Raw genomic sequence first — 21248 nt, 5'->3', positions numbered from 1 at the left:
ATGAGCGTGCGCCATCGCGGATCGTAAACTGGGGCAATTTGCTGGACCGAAGGCTATAGCATTAAAGTACGTATATAGCGAGGGCCGCAAAAAAAAAAAAAAAAAAAAAAAAAAAGAGAAAAACAAACAACCTGTGTGTGCAATCCCCGTGTGCAAAAATACTATATCGATCTATCATTTGTATCTCCTAGTGTGTGTTTGTGTGTGACGCATCGCGTTCATTCCCGCTTTCAATATCGCGTGCGAAGGTATTCAGAGCGCGTATGTTTGCACGGTTTACGCAGGGATCTCTATCCTCGTAAGAGACGAAGCATCTGTTTGCACTTCCAATCGCAAACTCGACAAATCGGAAACACCGGGCTTTACAAACAGTTATTAAAATCCGGGCTTAATCGGGCGAGATGACCGATCGTTCGTTGATTCCCATTCCTTTCCCTTTTACATCTCATTTTATGTTCTTATTTATGCTCCGAATTTTGTTGATACCTCTGCCCAATTCAATTTTCGTCCTATTGTTCTTTCGTTCATAAAATGAATAATTTATTAATTTTTTTATCATTTCTATTTTTCAAGATAAAAAAACACACGATGAAGACAATACATAACTTGCAATGTGAAATTATACATTTTTTGTTGCAGTAAGCATAAGAAAATGACATCTGATGTTTCTATAAAAGAAGCAATTTTTGCGTTAAAATTAAAACTTCAATCATTTGATTTCATATTTCAGTTCTTTAGTAAGAATAATCCCCTGTTTTCTTTTTGACAGAAAAAAAGACAAAGATTATGTAATTCTTCATTGAATAGAACATCTGCGGACGTGTAGGAAAATATATCAACGTCATCATCGCTCGACGCTGAAATTAGTCACGCATGTCGTTGTCTTAGCGCGTTGTGTAATTTATTTTTTTCATACGAAGCACAAGTGAGATGAAGATAAAACGCGCGTCCGAGAATATATCATTGGCGCATGCGATGTCGAGAGAAATAAACTCACATTACAAAGAAAATTTATAACTTCAAATCTTTAAAGATATGGGCTGACGTGATGGCAAAAGAAATTTCCTTGATATTTCAAATCTGATCCCCGCTTGTCATTCAACGTTTTCCATTTGAATGGTCGCTTCAACGCTAGAGAACACGAAAGCCAACCATATTAGAAACAGCGCACATATTCCTTTCTTTATGGATCACTCGCGCGTGGCATGTGCATGATAGGAAACGGAAATTAAATGAAAATCGCTCGAACCAGTCCGTTTAACGGAAATGAAAATCTGGAAAATCTGGTGTGAATGGAAAAAAGTCAAACGGCATTGAAATGAACAGAGAAACGGTACAAGAGAAGAATCAAGTGGGACTAAAGAGAGAAATGCTATTAATATTTCAATACATGGGCGCGTCCAGAGAAATAATTTTCCCCTAGTGTCTAAAATTATTCACTCCTGTATTTTAATTGATATTACGAAGCATCAAAGATTCCGTATGAATAATGTCTGTTCTTTATAGTAGCGCATTTATACGCAACATACAGACACAAGAATTTTAATCCTTCTGTTATAATGTATTATACAACATATGTGATATTGATAATTGCGTTTGTAAGTCATATTCTTCATTCATATATTGTCTTTCGAACTGTATGCTGTAGAATAAAGTACAATGCAAATTATTTTAAACATTTATAATATTAATATATGAGTAATACGACAGGAATACAAAGCGAGTAGTAAAACTGTCTTTCGATTTTTTAATATAGATAATATAGATAAATAAATTGTTTTATATGTATCATAATATTCATATATTGTATTTAAAAATGTATGATAGAATAAAGTAAAATGCAAATTATTTTAAACATTTATAATATTAATATATGAGTAATACGACAGGAATACAAAGCGAGTAGTAAAACTGTCTTTCGATTTTTTAATATAGATAATACAGATAAATAAATTGTTTTATATGTATCATAATATTCATATATTGTCTTTCGAACTGTATGCTAGAATAAAGTACAATACAAATTATTTTAAACATTTATAATATTAATATATGAGTAATACGACAGGAATACAAAGCGAGTAGTAAAACTGTCTTTCTATTTTTTAATATAGATAATACAGATAAATAAATTGTTTTATGTGTATCGTAATATTCATATATTGTCTTTCGAACTGTATGCTAGAATAAAGTACAATACAAATTATTTTAAACATTTATAATATTAATATATGAGTAATACGACAGGAATACAAAGCGAGTAGTAAAACTGTCTATTTTTTAATATAGATAATATAGATAAATAAATTGTTTTATGTGTATCGTAATATTCATATATTGTCTTTCGAACTGTATGCTAGAATAAAGTACAATGCAAATTATTTTAAACATTTATAATATTAATATATGAGTAATACGACAGGAATACAAAGCGAGTAGTAAAACTGTCTTTCTATTTTTTAATATAGATAATATAGATAAATAAATTGTTTTATGTGTATCGTAATATTCATATATTGTCTTTCGAACTGTATGCTAGAATAAAGTACAATACAAATTATTTTAAACATTTATAATATTAATATATGAGTAATACGACAGGAATACAAAGCGAGTAGTAAAACTGTCTTTCTATTTTTTAATATAGATAAATAAATTGTTTTATGTGTATCGTAATATTTTTAATCGAAAAGACAATTGACACGTGTAAACAGTGTGGCACTCCAAAAGTTTAATGAACTACAATGTGAGATACTTACGGTTCCAGCTCCAGGATCGGTGATTTTACACGGCAAAACTGCCGTGCCACCACTTTGAGCGAGCACTTCTCCAACTGGTCCTTCAAGAACATCTTCATTTTTACCCTCCGCGAGATTCGATGGGGCGATTGCATTATTGGCACTTGAGTTCTGCTGATGCTTGGCCTGGCTTACTGAGAACATAAATTACAACAATGTTAAAGGTAAGAACCATTTTATTCGATTTATAAAATCAAGTCTGTATACGACACGTGTCGTGTCAACAAATTAATGACAATTTTTCCCGTAGCGTTGTAAAGCAAAAGTTTTTCTTTGGACTATGATTAATTAAAATATTCTGTAAATCAATTGTTGTTTTAAAATTAAAATAAAATAAGATAAAATTTAGATAAAATTAAAATAAAATTAAAATTAAGATACAATTTTTCAAAAAATATAATTGTCAAATATAATCAATTATCTTTCTCAGAGAATTTAATTAAATAAAAATTGCGTCAAAAGACGCTATAGAAAAATGTAAGGCATATTTTCTCACAAATTGGAAAATTCGATACCGTATTTATAATAAATTCCCTCGCATTTATAATAAATCCCTCCGAAAATTGTTGCAGGAGTGAGGGAGATTCTATTGTATATAAAACCGGCTATAATCAAAGATTAAAAGCAATTTCTCTACGGCTGCTGGGTCGACGAAGGACTACGAAGAACGACGAGAGAAGCATCGTCCCCCAGGTTCTGAGATTAATGCAGCCGCTATCGCGACGATAACGCATAACCCGGGTTCGCGTCGCTCGAGAGTAGCTTAAGTGAATAACTTAGTCACGGCAATTACGATGGTTCGGCCCGAGCGTTTACCGGCGCCAAACCTGGCGAATTCCGGCGGATATTCAACCGGAAATTCTTCCCCTTGTGTGTGCCCTCATTTGCCCTCTCTCGCTCGAGAGGAGAGAACTCTAATCATTCGCTCGTTTCTGCGCGCATCGCCGAACTTTGGCGGAAAAAATTTCTCTCGAGAGCACCTCGTTTTTATTTTTATTTGAATTGAAAGCTCCCTCTCTCTCTCTCTCTCAAAACTCTCGATGTTTAGTAGAATACTTTGTTAGTAGATACATGCGCTCTCAAGTTGATTTTTAAAACATAAGCGAATATGTTTACGGTGATATTCGCTGCTTACGTCGACCTTCGTTCACAGAAGGAAGCGCAATTTTTACTTTGGATTTCGCTAGGTCGGAAAAACGAAAAAATATTCTCAAATAATGAATAATTATAAATATGCAAATCTAAATTTATCCAATTTATCGATGTATGAATATTTTGAATCTTAAAGGTCAGAGCTGCATTTCATTTTTAATTACATCTGAATATAAAATCTTATTTTGCATTTTTTTTATCCACGTTTTCACGGTATAAAAGAAAATATATGATTTGACCTAATTCTGTATTCTAATTGATCGCAATGCAAATCAATCAGTTATCAAAATATTATTATATTATTTGAATATTGTCTCTTTACTTAATTTATATTACACAGAACTTCTGTTTAATATTAATTACAAGATATAATTTGCATTATGACATATATACATTACTCTCTATTTAGCATCGCCCTCGCAAAGAAAGCAGAAGAGAATTTATATATGTTATTTTAATAAAATTATTTTAATTAACTTACAATAACAAGCGATACTGATAAATGCTTAAAACAATAATTTTTTGTGTAGATTGAAAAAATACTTGATCATAAGAGAGAATAAATCTTGTCACAAGAGGTTATTACAAACAATATTGATCAGAGACAATATCGTACTTGAAATTTCTTGTCGATATGAATTAACGTTGTTGTTGCCATCGATGGTACTCCAAAGTGATTACTACCAAAAATTTCCGCTGGTAAAATACTGGAATTTTTCGTGATCGGAATTAATAAAAAAAAAGCATAAACCATCTTGAGATTATTAGGGTATTTCCATCTTGCATAAAAATTATAGAGTTTTATATCTCCTACCTGTATGATGTATGTTATATTTTAACGAAATATAAAATTCAAAAAATTGTGTATATATTACATCAAATACGATAATAAAATTTCATGTTTTTTTTCTACTTTTTCACGTAAAATTTGTAAACATAAAATTTGAAAGTTAATAGAGCATTAAAAATTACTATAAAAATAATTATAGATTTTGTCGTGTTACAATATTAATAATATTTTGCATTCGTGTACTGAGATTCCACCGTTTAATTAAAATATGATTTATTCAGCATTTCAGTGAAAAATCCGGATTTCGTTATTTTGATGAAATATCTTTTCCGAAAATGAAATGTCTAGAATTATCCACGTACATAAATACGAAACTATTCCGTTGCAATGATGAAATCTCTAAATATAAGCTATGAATATTTGAAATAGCTGTACGGCATGCGCGAGAAGCTTTTTCGAAAATTATGCACAACAGAATATCGTAATGAGAAATGAACATGATTTATTATACATAAACCTGTAAAATCTGAGACACTTGTCTTCGACTTAAGTGACGACACAGAGCAAGAGAAAAAGAGAGAGTGTGTGTGTGTGTGTGTAAAACCTCTCGCGGAACTGACACAATTTTCTAAATTGAATTTACCAGTGATTAGTACTAGCACGTACCGGAGATTAATCTGGCACAATTTCAGAAAGTTTGCCGAATCGAGAATCGTAAAACGGCCTGGTAATAGGGGGCCGGTGTGCATTTAATTAAACTTTCAATTAGATCTAAAGCTTCGGAGGTGTTACGGCCAACGACGACCTAAATTTTCAGTACCGCATCGCGACTCGTTCGGGAAGAAGACATTATACGAATTCGTCCGTCGCGCCGACAATATTAGCGTCGACGACTTTCTCGCCGAGAAACGTCTCCTCCGGAGAAGAGAATCGTCAAGGTGTATAAGACGGAACGATAGGGGTCGGTGATCGACTCCGTTTCAACACCCGTCGAGAGACGTTCGACGCTAACGAGGCGAGAGCATCGCCGCGAGTTTTCAGTAACGCGATAACCGGAAATTACATGTCAGCCGTCGAATTAAGTATTTCTTCCTTAAGCCGGCACGAAAATAACTCGCGCGGAAGAACGTGGCGTGCCGCGAGTAAACGCGCGAGAGGGAAAACGCTTATGTTTCTTCAGGCGGCAGAGCGTCATTACCGTTGCAAATTGTATGCCGCCGTGATGCGAATGTCGACGAGAGAGAAGCGTAGCAAAATTACGAACAAAATTATTTAGGCTAAGAGAAGAGTCGCTACTTAAACGCGTGATTTGTGCGAGACGAAAACGTGCGAGGTGCCGAGAAATGTCATTTCCTCAGTTTCTAACGCTAGTCATATAGAGCTTCTAAAATGTCATCGAAGGGACGATATTAAACTGAAGGGCAGTATTTATTGTTATTAAATAAAATTATGAATGTAGATCATTTAGAAATGTAAAATAAGAGTAACATTTTGAGAATTAAAAAGTGTTGTTTGTTGAAAGGATTATTTTATATTTTCTGGTGAAATTTGTTTTATATTTATTTTGTTTTTTTTTTTTTTTAGAAACGCGGATTAATGTGTTTTAATTAAATTTTCATCGGAAATAAAAAAATAAGAGTTTTTTTAAATTTTGTTCGCCTATGATTAATAGTACGAAAATATTACAAATATTTTATAGCAAGTTTACGCATTTAGAGTTTATTTCCAAACTCACCTGTAAAGTACAAGTGTATCTCGAATAAAATGCCCACCACGATCCAGAGTATCCTCATGATGAGTAGTTAGACTCGAGCCCTTTCTTTAGACATACATCTCTTTCGAAATATCTGAAACATGAGAAAAATATGAAAATTAAAAGTTTATTTACACATATCCATGACGTATCAGCGACATCAGTGATATTTACATACATATTCGTACAGTTTGGATTCAGTGTTTTTCGAGATAGTTTAGTTTATACGGACGAATTAATTGCTATAATTTTGGTTAAAGAGGAAACAAATGAGTATGAAAGAAGTGTCCATACATTTCGAATGTGATAAATCATACAGTACAGAATATTGCACTAATTCAATTAATTGTTCATCATATTTATACGTAAGTCTACAAAATATCTAAATAAATATAGGCACAAACTTACAGAAGTCTTTTTATTCCAAAAAAGTTATTTTTTTAAGTTAAGTCAAATTTGGATGCAAATAAAATATTATATTAACCGTTTAAAATTTTACCGTGTACTTACACAATGAACATATTTTATTTGCATCCAAATCTATGACCCCAAAAAAGTGATTTGCCCTGCATAAAATAATGCTATTGTTTGAAAAGAAAATTGCGAAGTATTGTGTCCTATTGTATAATAGGGACTATGCAAAAATGTACATTATATATATTTGACTTTTTTTATTCAAAATATTCAATAATATTCCATATGTTAAGCTTCTTAACGTTATATATAATTTCCAAATTTTAATATTTTCAAAGAAAATATTATTATAACTAAAAAATAACAATAATCAAATACTAAAACATTCTGTGAAATGTACAACACATGTATATACAACATAAGAAATTGATCGATTTTTTATCCCGCCAGCGATTCGATTTTATCCATGCTTTTTGCTTTCTGCTTCATATTTGATTCTCTTTGCTTATTCGCATGTTGTCGCCAAACACAAACTAATAATTTCGATCAAAAATTGTACTAACGGACCTGAAGAATTTAATTCGTGATCAAAAATATGCGAACGGAAAATTGTAATTTCTACGGTGCTTTTAAATAAATTCTCTCCAATGACATTTTCATTTATGAACTACGCTCGTAATTCGTAAAATGCGCAGTAGATATAAATATAAAATAACAGTAAATTTTTGTAAAGCAAATACGATACAAAAAAAATCAAATTAAAGAAATTGTGTTAAACGAAGCATTTCTTGAAGCAACCGTTTGCAAAGATCGACTTTTATTCCTTTTATACACCACAATCGCATTATTTCCTTCCGTGAAAGTTTTATTTTCTCTCTTCCTCCGCGCGTTTTTCTCTCTATCTCTTTATTTCAATATAAAATATTATATTTTCTCATTAATTTAAAAAAAATTTTTTTTTTTTATACATTTTTTTCTTGGCACTTGTACCCACAGCCTGCGAAACCATATGCGTTTGCGAGAGAAATTAAGGCCAAAAGCGGAAAACGGGAGTAACTGTAGCGTGTTCCAAAACTATGCGCAAGGTGCCCCTAACGTAGTATTAACTAGTTTCCTTGAATAAAAAATGTTGGGCTTTTTGCGAGATTACGTGCAAGTTTTTCTTAACACCCCTTGGCACCTTGATTATCCATTTTTATTGAATTGTATAAGATATATGGTATTACATTGTGTACGCGTGAGGATAATATACTTCACTTAAACTTTTATCCATTTTTAACCCTCTGTCCTTATATGCACTTTCTTATAATATATTTTATTTTTTCTTTTATAAATCAATTATAGATATACAAAAATATTATATAAAAATAAATTGTATAAATAATATAAAAGTTAAAAAAATTAAGAAAGAAGTAAAGATTAATTACATGTAAGATAAGATATATGTATAAAGAAGGATCTATGCTTCTTTAAAAACGAAATAAGTTAAAAGCTGAAATTTTATAGTATGAAAGATACCCAGCTAAAAAACTGCTTCTTTGTAACATCAAAATATCTGTAATAAATGAACTGTGAAACGCCATTAGAGCCAAGCATCCAAGAGTTTGAACGAACCGAATAAAAATAACGATAAAAAAGTTAATAGAAGGAGTTTGCACGCGATGGGAAGAATGGCTCGCGGAAAAACTAAGAGCATTGAGAGAACATTGAGCGTTGCCACTGGGAATCAATGACGAAACAGATACATGTAAACGGGAAGACTCTGCAAGATGGAAATTCGCGATCGCGCGGGAGATACCGGAGAAAACATTCGAAAGTATTCGACGAATTCCCGAGACGAAACAATGGTCGGACGAGCATGATAATATTTCGCCGAGATATCTCGCTGGATCCTGTCAGTTCAATAAATATTCGGCCAGAATATTATTCGTATCGCGATTCGCCGCGATCTCCTGGGATGGTCGAAGTAGAAACATTCCGAAGTGGCTTTTGTATATTCGCATAATTATTGTGTGGGGATCGTTGTACATAACGATGAAACACAAGATTATTATTTGAAAAGATAAATATAGCATTAACAGTATTTCTCGACTCTGGAAAATTATTGTTACTTCAATTTTCAGTGTTAGTTATTTCAATTGTAACAAATAATTTGAGAGGTACTTTGATATAAATAAAGCATGAAAATTTTCTAAAATTGAAGAAGTCAATCAATATCCCAAAAAATAAAAAATAAAGTTGAAGTAGAGTGGTACTTCTCTTTACATACATTTCTTCTTAAACTTTTCATTTATATATATATACAAATTTAAATGCAATACAAAATATTATATATATATATATATATATTATTTTTTGAATTGCATTTAAATGCAATATTTAAATTTACTTCTCAACCAATAATATATAAATTGCTTTCTACCAACCAACAAGAAGATCTTGATCATTTTAGGCGCAATACGCACCGCTAAATCTATATCGATTTTGCAAAAACGAGACTGGCAAGTTTTCTAATTCACGAACGCTATTCGATATTCACGTTTTTCTTCTACCACTACAGACTCACGATACGTTACACTCCTCGCAGATTGTGATTCGACCATTCGTAAACCAGCCACGAACGCCATATGTTCCCAGTCGGCATATATGTTAGAATTTTCAAAGCAAGCGCCCGCACGTTTTTCCCAATCGACAAGTAAAAAATATATTTTAAATTTTTTCATTTGACTGAAATTTCTGTATACAGTGAATGTATTATTTATACCAATTTTATACGAGACATAATTTGTGTTGCTTCTTGATTTAATTTACGAATAATCATGAAATTTATTAACGTAGAAAAACACATAACTCTTTATATGTCATATTAACCAATAAATGTTATCTTTTAAACATCTTTATTGCAAAAAATCTATATATAAGTTATATAAATGATTTCGTCGTGTAAGAGCAAAGATTCAATGCAGTCTTATTTAGCGCGCAGAATTGTTGGAAAGTGGCTGCGAAACATGAAGACAAATGTTTTCTTCATCTCATGCATAAAATTGACATTTAGTTTCAATGCCGAGAGAGGAAAGCCAGGGTAGTTTCACCCTCGCATGCGTGTCTCGCTTACGACGAGCCGCACTCGCAGACAAACGACCGTGTTATTTCCTGTCATACTAGGGAAGTTCATTATTCGGACAGGTTAACGAGCACGAGTGTATTTGTCCCCAAAGCTATAATCGATAAAGGATTTATGGAACGCGCGACATCCACCTCCTTCTTCTCGGCCGACATTCCAGAGGACAAAATCGCGGAGGCAGTCACGCGAGCTCGCAGCGGATCGGAAATCTTAGAAATTCTCTCTCTTCAAAACACTCTTCCGTTCCCGAAATACGCGACTCGCTTCCGCTTTCGGCATTTCAATATTTAACAGGCGCTCCGAAAATACAATCGCGTGCCTCGAAGCCGGCACTCGCGCTTATTTAGAGTATCGTACGTGATTACTCGAGTTGTCCGACGAGTATTTATATACACGTACGTATATATGTGTCGATCCTGTCATGGTTCGTCAACAAACAGTGTAACGAATATCGAGACTTGATACGTACGCGATTCGCGCCCGAGTATATTTGGAGAGGATATTCATATTTTGCTAAAACTACACTTCAAGTTAGATAGATTTTAGACCGCGATCCAATTTCTGCATTAATGGATTCTATTTAAAGTCGAATACGCGACTAATCTCCCGAAATACATACAGATATTTAGATCTTACTTCCGGATAATAAAAGTATAAATTTCCATATGTTATACTTATAGTCATTCAACGTATTCATCTATGAACAGATTACAAAACCGACTTTTTTGACTTTTCAAATATCGTCGTTTTTTTTTTAAATCCGTCTATAAAATGAGAATAGCCGAAAGGCAATAGAATGAAAAAAATATAAATTAACAATAAATAATTAAAATAATAAATACAATTGTAGCAAAATTAAAATTTACATATAATTCAGAAATATTCAAGTATTAATAAAAAAATTTTTTAATTTTAGTGAAACAAAAATTTATGTTCTTTACTCAGCCAACTATATATATATATATATGTATGTTGTTTGTATGTGCGACAAAATGCGTCGTTTTTTTTTTTAAATCCGTCTATAAAATGAGAATAGCCGAAAGGCAATAGAATGGAAAAAATATAAATTAACAATAAATAATTAAAATAATAAATACAATTGTAGCAAAATTAAATTTACATATAATTCAGAAATATTCAAGTATTAATAAAAAAATTTTTTAATTTTAGTGAAACAAAAATTTATGTTTTTTACTCAGCCAACTATATATATATATATATGTATGTTGTTTGTATGTGCGACAAAATGCGTCGTTTTTTTTTTTAAATCCGTCTATAAAATGAGAATAGCCGAAAGGCAATAGAATGGAAAAAATATAAATTCACAATAAATAATTAAAATAATAAATACAATTGTAGCAAAATTAAAATTTACATATAATTCAGAAATATTCAAGTATTAAACTATCAAAACCCGATTCTTTGTAAAAGATGTTAGATATAAACATTAAAATAAAAATTACAATTTAAATTTATAATTACACGGAAAAAAAGTGACAAAATAAGAGAATAAAGTTATCACACTTTTTACGATTAGCATTTTAGATAACTTAATGTCATAAGCGGAATAATAAAATCCTATCCAATAAAGGTGCATGTTTATAAGAACAGGAAAATACCATGGAACAATAATACTTTTTATAAATTTTATCCGCATTAAATTGGCTTAAATGCAACAGAATGCATTATTAAATTTGTGCGCAACGAGGACCGAATTATTCCGGCATTGTCAGAAATGTGACGGTTTCACTGGAAAGCAAGAACAGTCGACAATGAAAGGCAAAAGAAGCGAGTAAAATTGCGCGAATCAAAGGAATGAATGCAACAACAACAACAACAACAGAACGGCAGAAAGAAAGCTATATGCAAATCGATGGAATCGGCTGTACATAGCGTTTCAATGGCAGATTTCACTCTAGACGCGCGAATCGGAACGTCTCGCTGATTGAGCTTTTTTAAATGGAAATTCTTTCGCGCAGAAGCTAAACTGATATTTTAGATATCACGCGAGAAAGGAGCGCAACGTTTCTCTCGTATTTGATCCAACCGATTGAATCAAGCGCAAATCTTTAATAGCAGCACGTAATGGAGGCTTTAGGAACAGCCGTTACTTGAAACCCTTGGCATTTTCCCTCCGTATGTCGAGGGAGCACGTGATTAAACGCGTTCTCTTTGTTTTTAAGTGGCCGGGAAATTGGAAAATAGGTCGGATGAAATGTTGCTCACGGTTCTACGGGATATGCGCTCCAATTCTCGCGAGGGACTGGTAGATTGTGGATAATCAACTTCAACCATCCCTATTCGAGGGCCTATTGAACCGCGACATATTTCAAATAGTCTGCCATTATATATCTTTCGGAAAATGAGGGTAATGATAATTAATATGTTTATCACCGCCGCCGACGTTAAACGATAAATCAACACAGCGCTATTTACGTCACACATTTCGCAACATTGAGCTAACATACATACATATATTTAATCGAAAACGTGCGTGCATTACGATATTCTCGTGCAACGAAGAGATAAAACAATTTTCGAGCTTCGCTTTTATAATCAATTTCGAGCTTTGATTTTATATCGTCACAAAAACTCTTCTTCCACCTCTCTTCCTTCGTCGACGATTTAGCAAATATTGCCATATCGATGCTTGGAAATATTCTGCCGTTAATAAGTTTTATTGTGATTTTCTATAAGTTTCATTTTTTTTTCACATTATCGCGTATTCTTGTGCGCGATCTCAAATTTATACCAAAGGCCATTTCATTCCATATCGCGGCGTTGTAACTATGTTAATTACCATTTCGCTCGCGCTTGCGACATTTTATCTGAATGTATCTAGGAATCAGCGCGTAAATCTTGAAATTACTTTTTCACGGCCACGTTTTTACGCCGCGATATAACAGCGTAATTTGCACAATCTAAATTAAAATAGCTCGAGGTTACGAGAATTGGCTGGTCTATATTTTTCGATATTTTTCCACGTTTCATAAGAGACGACCCATTTTATGACCATTTTACGAAATTATCACTTATATAATAGATCTTTCATCAGAAAATAATATGTCACTGTAACAGAAAATATTTTTCAACCGTACAGCAGACAGAAATTAGAGTTAAATTAAGAGTATTACGCAAAAAAGTGAAATTTATTTATATTAATATATTCATTTATATTAATAACCGGTTAAACACGTATTTATAATTATATATGTATTAATAATCTGTTAAGAATTTCTTTATAATCACACTCTGTTTAAAATCGAGCGCTTTTATGTCTGTTACACAAAAGTTAATGTACCGTAATTTTGATTCCCGCTATTTTTGGTATGTATGCAAGAAAGATTTATGGAGTTTTACTATTCAACTTTTCGCGTACATTCTACCATCGAAATTTTAAACAACGTTAGGAATGATGCATGTGCATCAAGTCGAACAAAAAATAATCGCTCGTTTTTTACACTGATATGAAATATTATGAAAGTTTCTATAATCATCACGTTGCGAAGAAAAACGAGAGGAAGAGAATCACGTATGAAATTACACGATGGATGCAAAAGAGAAGTACTTTACATGTGTAACATACGGAGAAAAACGATTTGCGAAAAAATACAAAGATGCGAGAGCGAACTAAGCTGATTTCAGACTAAACAGCTGCGTCCTTTTATTTTATTTTTTTTTCTTTCGTCGCCCTCTGCGACTCTCTCGACCTCTCGGATTAGCCCCTCGTTTCTTTCGCTCGTTGAATAATTTAAGCGAGGTCTGGAATGGAACGAAAGATTCGAAGTGATGTATTTTAAAAACGTCAGCTCGTGAAGAAACAATTGAAACAAACCATTAATATTTTATGATTAGTCTAGTCAAATCGTAAAAACAAAAATATATTCATTTATCATTTCACTTTCTTTCTGTAAAAACAATTTTAAAATTGGATTTATTTCTAAAAATATTATTTTTACGATTGAAGACAATTTATAACATATCTATATTTATTATTTATTATTATCAGCATTGTATGTATATTTATTATTATCAAAAGTTACACACATAGAAATAATTGCAAAATGATTGATTTTATCGCAATGTTTTTTTGTATTATGAAAACAGTATTTCATTAATTTCTCTTTTTCTCTGAATATTTAATTTCATAAAAATCAAAATTTAATTAATTAATATAAAAATTAATAATTGCTTAAATTAATTGATGTGAAATAATATTATATTCTCAATTTGTCCTACATATAAAAATTAGCTGGAATATTAACGTACGTCATTCATGTATTTCAACTATTTCAATATTTTAATATAATTAAAAATTAATTATTATTTAATTAGCATTAAAAATAAATTGTATATCTATATAATAATTAATACATTTTTGTTGGTAGATTAGTTTCTTTTATATTCAATGACGTTCGATGGAATTAATAGAAAATAAAATTAGTCAGATGTTGGACACACAAATCGATTATGTCGCGACAATAGGGCTACAATTCTTTCATGCAAATTTGATATCTATACCATCTTGTTTTTTGACAATATTTTTACGATAATGTAACGTAATATTGTTATCCATAAATCAAACTCTGACATTTATATCGTTATTACAATAGCCTAGTAGTGTCAGTGGCTTACTATATAATCATTTCGCTTGGCAAAATAAATTGCTTTCTTTATTTCCCTCTTTCTATAGAAGACAATTTTCGAATGACGTGTACACGCTGCTCGTACAATGCTTACATAATCCTGGAAAATACTTTACATGATTAAAAGCAGAGAGTGCTGTCCTATACCTCGAAAAAAGTTGATTATGTAAAATCCATTGCTTGTATGCAAGTGACATTTGTTCAATTAGTCATATCATACTTGTTCGCCAAATATTAAACAAGGTATTAAATTTTAATACACAGCAAAAATTCCATAAATATTATTGAGGCATATAAAAATAATGATAGCAATATTTATTCATCGTGCTACTCGATAACGTCAAAAGAAGAATTAGGAAGCCACAAAACACAGATTATACAAGTTCATGATTCGTGCGGCAACATTCTATAATGCTCTTTAGAAAGTAACATTATATTGCGCACTCGCCAACGTTGCTACGTTTTTTTTCCCTGGGAAGAAGTGTCGATCGATCTTCCAATTAATCTGCTGAAGCCTTTGGAACTACCGTCATCAGTTAGACGGGATTACCTTAATCTCTCTGGTTCCCCAACCCCGCGGAAATCCGCAAGGTTTTTGTGCGGTTTCCGCGCATTGATATTATGTTCGCACTACTACCACGGATGATGTCTCTCTATTATCGGGACTGTGTCAGATATATTCCTTGATAATCATCCTTAAATAATCCTGGCCGATAGATCTACTCGGGGTAGAAAACACTATACGTTATTTATCGCGAGGATCATCAGTCGGAGCAGACGAGAAAACATTAATTCCATTTAGACCAATGTAACTGTCACGTCGTCCTTTTTCGCGCGACATATGTGACATATTTATAAAAATAAATATATATTTTTGCAAAAATATTTTAAATAGAAAATTAAAAATAAATAAATTATTATTTATTACGTAGTGTTTGTAAAAGAAAAAAAATTACAAACGCTGAATTTATGAAACGGGAACAAAGTAGAGAAAGAAAAGAAATGGAAGAACAATGCAAAATGTCAATGTAATGTAAATTAAATAGTATTTTTAGAGATCAAACAAATTAATTAATTAAATTTTCATGCATTTTTTGTTTTAAACCTGTGTATTGTCTGCGTGAACTTCTTGGATTATCTATAGTGTCATCATATATTCCATTGAAATCTCACTTGCAGAACTATGTACATACAAGAGATTAAGACTAAAGTCTGATAAAACAGTATAACAGTGCTATTACGGAAGTGCAAACCGAGTATTAGCTGTGCGAATTCGCACACACAATGCATATTGTATGAGACAATATTAAGTTCTATTTTTATCATAATTGTTTGTTTCCGCAATGTATCCCCAACAGTTCCACAGCCATAGAGCGCGGATGATTTATAGATCTGCATATAAATGCATCATGAATAATAAATTTTACTGTTAATAACATTACGCAATACCGATATTTCATTAACCCATCATATATAACATCGAACAACCTAATAATAGTCGAGAGAGAGTAACATTAACATATGTGTGCGAATCATTTATCAAACTTTCGTGTTAAAAATTACGGTACAAACTTTTAATTTGTATATATTTTTACTCAATCAGTTCGGCTGTAACTGTGAGTGATAAAAACTGTTAATTAAAATCACTAATAAATTAAATAAATATAATCAAAAAATGGAAATAAAATTTAAATTTGTTTGACTTTGCATTTATTTTTAGTAGGACTAATATTAACGCTTATAATAACTGGTTTGATAAATGGCCTCGCAAAATATCGCACACGTGTTATCTTTTTGATAAGTATCGATTCACTAATTTCCGCTAATTACTATCTTCCATTAATTTCTTTCAGAGAAGTCGATATTTATATATATTTCCACAAATTATTATCTTCCATTAATTTCTCTGAGAGAAGTCGATTTTTTTTGCGAGAAATCGATAAATCTACTTGAACAAATTTCCCAGAAGACATAATTTAGAAGTTAATAAATTACAAGTACATACTTAGGCCAGGAAATGTAATACAATTAGAACATTCACAAAAATTGGAAGATCAATTTAAAAATTAAAAAGATGTCATAATATATCTTTTCGCACGTTCTATTTTTGAAAAACATTGACTTTAAAAATTGGATTATTAGATTAATAATTAATTTATGCCTTTTTAAATAATCTCTAATAATTTTATATGACATGTTTAGGCAATAACTACTAAAATATGTAGATAAGAAGTTACAATATTCATTAGAAAATAAAATTTATTTTATATAAGTCTTTATTTGTCTTTATATTTTTTTCCTTATAATTTCTTTCTGTATATATATATATATATATATATATATATATATATATATATATATTACAATATGTGTATGTTGCATTTTAATATTTATACAATAATGGTTGTCTAAATGAATTCGACAATGTATGATATTAGAGATTAGTCAAATGTTGAAATTAATTTTTGCAAAAAATAATCATATAAAAAATATGGTTTAATATTTTTCCACTTATTATATGTTGTACAAGAAATCACTTAATGATTATACTACATTTCTCTACTCATCCTGTGTATGATCATCCTTACTGAATTGATCGAAATAGAGACATCCTTGTGAATCCATGCAGGTGCAAAATATTTTATAGGATAATTCGCACAATGATAAGATTTCTCTTTTGATCTCTGATAAGTTTCTCGACTATAAGAAAATAATTAGTTTTATGTGAAGGAAAATTAATCTAAAATGTACAAATTTTTCACCAACACGTACAAAACAAAGTTTGAGAAACGTGGGTTTATACATACGTTGGTTGCGCTTTTACGCTTCTTGCGAGCTAATTAAATTTGTTCTTGCCTGTGTAATTCAGCAGTTTGCGCGTTAGATGTACAAAATTCAGAGAATGATGCGTCGGTATGTGCATACCTCGGCATAATCTAGGTATCATCCGAAATAACGTGTATCCCGGCAAATACAGACGAAACCGGTGCAATTGTCAGCTCTTTTATAATTATTATCGTTTATTAAGATTACGTTTCACGCTCTCGGATATTATATCTTGCGGTGCGCAATATCCTAAATTTCTTGCATATGCACCAGATATACATAGTGCGAAATTTGCTTGCGCTAATTACATTTTATTTCAGTAAATCACCGTGATTGCGCTCTTGAATCTGCTTTCGTTCGTTCCACTTTGTATAATCACGCATTATTCGAATTCTTCATAAATGTGTAATATTCAAAAGTATAATTTCGAAATAAAAAGAGATCTGTAAATGTTTTACATTGAAAAACAGATAGAAATAAAACAATTAGTAATATAAAAAAGTTTTAAATTTAAATTGTTTGAACAAAAAATCGAAAAAATATTGATATAGTAGTCTCGTAAACGAGGAAATAATTACATCTTTATATTAACAAACAATTATTGAAGAAGAAGGATATTGCATCGTTTATAAAAAGCGAGCAATTCACGCCACACGTGAAACACAATTTTGTTTTGCGAATATTACCAGTTTACGCTCGGGACAGTCGTTGCACGAGCAAAAAACACACACGCTTGGCTCTTCTTCTATTTTTTGCCGAGTACGCTAAACAATAATTAGGCGATACTGCTGCGAGACTTCTTTTTTTTTTTTTACCCTAAGCGGCAATTTCCTGTTTGCCACGCTCTTGAAGCTGGAAAAACGCGCGTAAAATTGTTTCTTGTAAATTGAGTTCTCGTCTCTCTCGCTAACATTATCATGCTACGCGTTTCGCCAAGCGCGCTTTCACGGAACGGCGGATATGAAATTGGTAACGGCCGCGGCTAGAGGAAAACAGGGCAGAGAGTATACGTCATGCGATCCGCAGATGCCGTAAACGAGATACAACAGCCCTGCGCGTACCGACAACTTCAACCGGGAGAGAGCTGATGAAGTTGTCGGATGACCTCGCGTGCGCGAAGTGGCTGACTGCAAAAGGGGAGGAAATGCTGGGTTAGCGATGGGGCTTAAACTGCGCGCGCGCAGAGGGAGATGTACTTTAATAGATTAGGGAAGCCAGATGGATGCGCGTTTCCCTATATCCCGCGATTAGACTCCGATAAGATGGGAAGGATGGAAGCGCGAGAGAAGATGGACGCGTATATATAATAAGATGACAGGGAGGATATATACATCGCGAGATTTATGACGGTATATATATATATATATATATATATATAATCGTTTGTTTGTGTGACTTTTCCTTTTTCCCGCTAAATTCGCACATGCGATTTTTACCGAGAATTTTATTTATCGTATCTGGCCGCGTGTATCGGAGAGAGCGTGATGGCGTGCGGGTTTAATCCGTGTTCCGAGTTGCACGAAAATCGGAGCGAAAAGGCCGAGAGCTTCCTCAGGAAGTTCTTAATGCGAGAGAATCACGCTGGGGTCGCACGCGGAAGAGGTAGAAAAAATTATCGCTTTATTTCTATCATTAAACAACTAATTGCTATTAAAACAGAATATTAATTTTTTGTATTACGTGTGTGTGATATAGACTCGGGAAATTTTTCTACGAGGAATATTTAATATCTGCATATAATACAAATTTCGAAATAATACGTGCTGCATTAAAATATGATAATATATGTATTTTGTTACCATGAGCGTCCACAAAGGAAGGCAAGAAGGGGCGTTTGCCTCTCTTGGAATCAGTAAAAAAAACGAAGCATTTGCCCTCCTTTTGCTGAATAAACACTGGAATTTATTTGCACATTTAATATAAAAAAATTAAAATATAAAATAACAAAAAAGAATTAAATTTAAAAAAAATTAACGAAGAACAAGAAATAAAAAACAAAAAAATTTTTATTATGCCTGCGGACGCTTATGTTTGTTACTGAAATTCTTATTTTTGAAACATTTATTCCTATTACACGTGTAAAAGAATATTTTATGAGCAGAATAAAATAGAAGGAAGAATAGTACGTATTATTTGTTGAAATATGACATCTCGTTACTAAAAATCTCTATATTTTAAACATGTACATGCAAAAAGATATTTCAAGAGCAAAATGGCGAGCACGGGCATGAGAAAGATGATAAACTAGAATTGGTCTCACGTATTAAAGTGCAAGCGAAAAAGAAAACGACGACAAATTATCGCGGAGGACGCAGTTGCGCTGCTTTTTTAGATCACCAGTTCGCGACTATGATAGATATTTATTAGTCTATCTTAGCGGTAAATTGCGTCCTTGTCCTCATCTATATTCCGCTTCCTCCACCTTCTTCGCTATAAACTTTTCTTCCTATACGTTTACAGTCTAAAGTTTCATCACGCGCTCGAAAACGTTTACACTTTAATAAAGATATCCAAACTCTTTGTATGCATTCAATAAAATATATCACCCTACTTAATTAAATATTTCATCAGTTTTTATATTCTAAATTTTATTTTCTATATCTTATTCCATTCGCGTTTTTATACGCTCTTTCATTTTATTATTTAATATTTTGAATTTAAATTTTATTTATCCTAAGGTCGTTTTAGTCTCCAATAACTCGTCTAAGAGTCTTGACGTGTTGTCAAACCGACACTATGTTCGTTCTTGACATCTTAAAATTATAATTTGATTTTTATTTTTACAAGTATGTTTCGCTTCTTTTTATCATTTTGTAATATTGTTAGTGAAGTAATTTTGGTTTTTTCATTGTATTAATCTCTGTCCATGTATATCTAGATCACTTGATAAAGACTCAAAGAAGGGTCGAAACGTTGTGATTGAATAAAAAATATTTGCCAGTACGGTCGAGAGAAGATTCTTACCTTTTTTCAATTCTGTCTGACGATTCTCAAATATCTATGTTCTCTTATTTTATTTATCCTATTTGAATATCGCGGTCATAAGACGAGAATAATAAACTTGACTTCGCGTTTAATGAACTACGAAAGTACGGGCTGCTTTGAAATATCTATAAGAAACTTGTGTACAGTCGCAGTTCCGTTCGTCGTAGATAAACCTGCACGAGAATTAAAATGTCCTCGCAAATAGGAACGCGAACTTCTGGTCGCGCGCTCGCGCTGGAAAGTTCTAAGTGCCCTTCGGAGACTTAGGGGCCAACCGGGGCTCTCTTCGAACAAGCCCTGAATTCGTTATCTTTCCCAGTGGAAAATTCGTTAAGGCCACGTTAATGCCGCACGCCTCTTCAGTACCATTGAAACAACCGGAATGTCGTCGACGACGGCGCTTCGGGGGTTTTAAATTCGCGGACTCGGGCACGATTAATCACGGAAGAACTTTATCGTACTTGAGCGGGGTCGGCGAAGTAAAACAAACAGATGGGCTATTAATCTCAAGCTGATGAACCTTTGCCCGCGACTTCGAAATTGCAGAGGAACTTTGCGCGCGTTCGGTTCGCCTTCATCCTCTGCGCTCTCTTTCGTAATTAAAGGGACAAGTTTCCGCGCGGAAACAAAATGTGGCGAATTGAAAGCAAAGAGTTTGCGGACGCTATAGGTGAACTTCGGAGAGAATCTTCCTTCCAGTGACCGAGTCGACCGAAGAGAAAGAGATAGAGCGCGCGATTTAATTAATTCCGGAATTGCT

General features: G+C 32.5%; 1 protein-coding gene across 1 annotated transcript in view; it reads right to left on the bottom strand.

The window, feature by feature from the left end:
- The window catches only part of LOC114929163 (zwei Ig domain protein zig-8), an 80630-nt gene that overhangs the window by 16785 nt on the left and 42597 nt on the right, over positions 1-21248 (bottom strand). Inside the window, exons 2-3 of the mRNA XM_029300590.2 lie at positions 6476-6587; positions 2760-2932 (exon numbers count right to left, since the gene is read on the bottom strand). Of these exons, the coding sequence (XP_029156423.1) occupies positions 2760-2932; positions 6476-6533 (231 nt within the window). The 5' untranslated portion in view covers positions 6534-6587. The remainder of the gene's footprint in view (positions 1-2759; positions 2933-6475; positions 6588-21248) is intronic.

The sequence above is a fragment of the Nylanderia fulva genome, unplaced genomic scaffold (genome assembly GCF_048542155.1).
Source record: "Nylanderia fulva isolate GAGA-0341 unplaced genomic scaffold, ASM4854215v1 Scaffold3, whole genome shotgun sequence".
NCBI lineage: Eukaryota > Metazoa > Arthropoda > Insecta > Hymenoptera > Formicidae > Nylanderia > Nylanderia fulva.
Note: the sequence above shows the minus strand (reverse complement) of the source record. Positions and strands in the feature narration are given on the sequence as shown.